The sequence below is a fragment of the Penaeus chinensis genome, chromosome 14 (assembly GCF_019202785.1).
Source record: "Penaeus chinensis breed Huanghai No. 1 chromosome 14, ASM1920278v2, whole genome shotgun sequence".
Classification (NCBI taxonomy): Eukaryota; Metazoa; Arthropoda; class Malacostraca; order Decapoda; family Penaeidae; genus Penaeus; species Penaeus chinensis.
In genome coordinates this window covers 6,004,353-6,006,852 of record NC_061832.1, presented here as the reverse complement: position 1 = coordinate 6,006,852, position 2,500 = coordinate 6,004,353, and the positions used below count along the sequence as shown (strand labels likewise).

Sequence of the window (2,500 nt, the reverse complement as noted above, 5' to 3'; positions counted from 1 at the left end):
TTGTATTTTATTTTTCATTGCTATTTTTGTTTTCATTACTTTAAGAGTTCATATTCATTCCCTGTTCTACTGTAGAGAAATTAGGGTACTTATAGGACCACATCAAGTGATGCTATGGCCTCTGACCATAATGTAATGGCAAAGGCCAGCAAGCTTCTACCATACACTCTGGTAATATAGGGCTTTGAATGGTTCCTTTATTATCAGTAAATAATTAAAAATGCATACAAGCTCAGTCTTTTCAGATTATATGTGGCAGAGGTGTGTTACCATGTTACTATATATGTGTATGATGGCATATATAGTGTCTGTGTCAAATTGGAGTTTCTCATTTTCTGATTATGTTAGTCACACAGGTATTGGATTGGTCCTTGGTGTCTTGGATGACCTCCAACCACAAGCTGAAGTACCAGCTAGGAGGGGTTGTTTTTGCAGGAAGCCTTTTAGATATCTTTATGAATGAAGTTTCCAACCCTTAGGAATATTTGGCCAGCAGCACCCTCTAGATTCATTATGAACACTGATGTTTTTTTAGTGTTATTCACAGTAAATGATTTAACTATTACAGGAGTGTTGGAGCATGAATTACTGAAGTCATTGTTTTGCATGTTGCATACTCCAAGGTTGTTGAAACTAAGACAAAAAATTAAAATTTTGTGAAAATCACTTCTGGATGAGAATGTGAAAGCCACCATGTTGGCAATACTCTCAGAGTTTCATGGTAACAACATTTGTTTTATGACTATGTATATTTACTATTTAATCAATATAGGGTGACCCATCACATGCTTAGCAAGGCATCATTGTGCAACATGTCAGCTTGAGATTATAGGATTTTTTTATTTGTTAATTTAGATATCTTGTATTTCAGGTTGAGTCCAGGCATGAGACAGAGAACCAGTAATGAAGTCATTATTACACCTTGTAATAATACTCCCGTGTCTGGAGGGTTTTCTGTGGAAAGACCTGAAGATACACTCAGAGCACATGGGAATATACTTCCAAAATAATCCTGAGATTGCTAAAGAATGTGAAAAAAGCCCCTCATGTCCTTTTAATGTAAGTTTTGGTTTTAAGCTCATGTCTGTAGTATAAAAGTATGATGGGAACAAATATAAGAGTATCTTAAACTTCAGAGTTGTTAAAGCTATTCTACAGCCACATGTAGATTTCAAATATATATATATATATATATATATATATATATATATATATATATATATATATATATATATATATATATATATGCACTTTCATATCCCGAGACCTATTTTAAAAATGCCTCTTTTATCTCATATTATTTTGTTGATATTGTAAGGCTTAGTCACATGTGACTTTTATGTAAATATAAGACTAGGTAGCAATAATGCAAGTAGCAAATTATATGGTATTGTGAACATATAAAGTTTCACTGGTGAGATAAATAAGTAAATAGTAGAGGAAGACGAAAATGTGTTCTTTCATCAGTATAAACTTTGGAAACAGAAAGACATTTCTTATGTCACTCTTTGGGGAACTGATTCAATACAATAACTTAGGACAGCTCAATCACTCTCAAACTATTGATGGAGATGGTAACTGTGAATTCCAGTAACAGAAGTTTCACAAGGTTAGGGATTATATAGTCATACTTAATCTTAACTTCTTGATCATGGAAAGGAAGGAAAGGAACTTAATTGGTCCAAGCATTTCTTTATAAATGGTTATCTTATTTGTTATTTCAGATGCATCTAAACCGCAAAATTTGTTGGGGTTATGAGAATGATTGCAAGAAAGAGTATGCGTATAGCCGTCCCTCATGTCCTGGTGACCACAGAGGTAAGTAAATTAGATCTAGTGATAAGGTTATTCCTTGACATGCACTGTTGTAAATCTTGGACACTGGAGATAAATAAGTTTGTTTATGCTGTTCTGTCTTATACAGGCTCCCTAGCCTAACTGTCTAAAATGGTAGACATTGGTCCATAGTCCTGTCAGAGAAAAGTGGAACTTTGCTGTGAGGTGTAAGGAATACCAGAGCTCTTATTTCCAGTTTTCTTTAGAATTATATCTTATATGTAGCTCAACAATAGAAAAAGAAAGTATAAACACATCTTTATATCATATTTGCATTAGATAATTCAGATAGAACAAGCATAAAATAATTTATTTACAGTACAATTTTTTTTCTCTCTGCACAGACATATTCTAAAACTAGACATATAGAAATAACTTGAATCCCTTTTCTCAGGCTGGGTCAGAACCAAGGAAGAACAAATAGCCACATTCTATAGTCAGGGGGACTTTGGGTTCATCCAGGAGCAACGTGAAGAGTTAAAAACATACTGTCACCCAGAACAGGAGGTATGATGCTGTAGTCAGTAAATGTTTATGAAATATTTTGTAATGGAATGGTTTCCAAGTTATGACAAAAAGATGTTAATTTTAGCAGTTTTTATCTAATACATAATTTTTGTGGCATAATTATTATTTTTAAAAGATTGTCACAGATTTCACTATA

The 2,500-nt window shown here is 33.2% G+C and overlaps 1 protein-coding gene across 2 annotated transcripts in view; it reads left to right on the top strand.

The window, feature by feature from the left end:
* Positions 1-2,500, top strand: part of LOC125032560 (EGF domain-specific O-linked N-acetylglucosamine transferase-like) — a 10,981-nt gene that overhangs the window by 1,011 nt on the left and 7,470 nt on the right. For both annotated transcript variants that reach the window (XM_047623786.1, XM_047623785.1), the window contains 3 exons: positions 872-1,059; positions 1,725-1,818; positions 2,231-2,343. In XM_047623786.1, coding sequence (XP_047479742.1) covers positions 904-1,059; positions 1,725-1,818; positions 2,231-2,343 — 363 coding nt within the window. In that variant the 5' untranslated portion in view covers positions 872-903. The remainder of the gene's footprint in view (positions 1-871; positions 1,060-1,724; positions 1,819-2,230; positions 2,344-2,500) is intronic.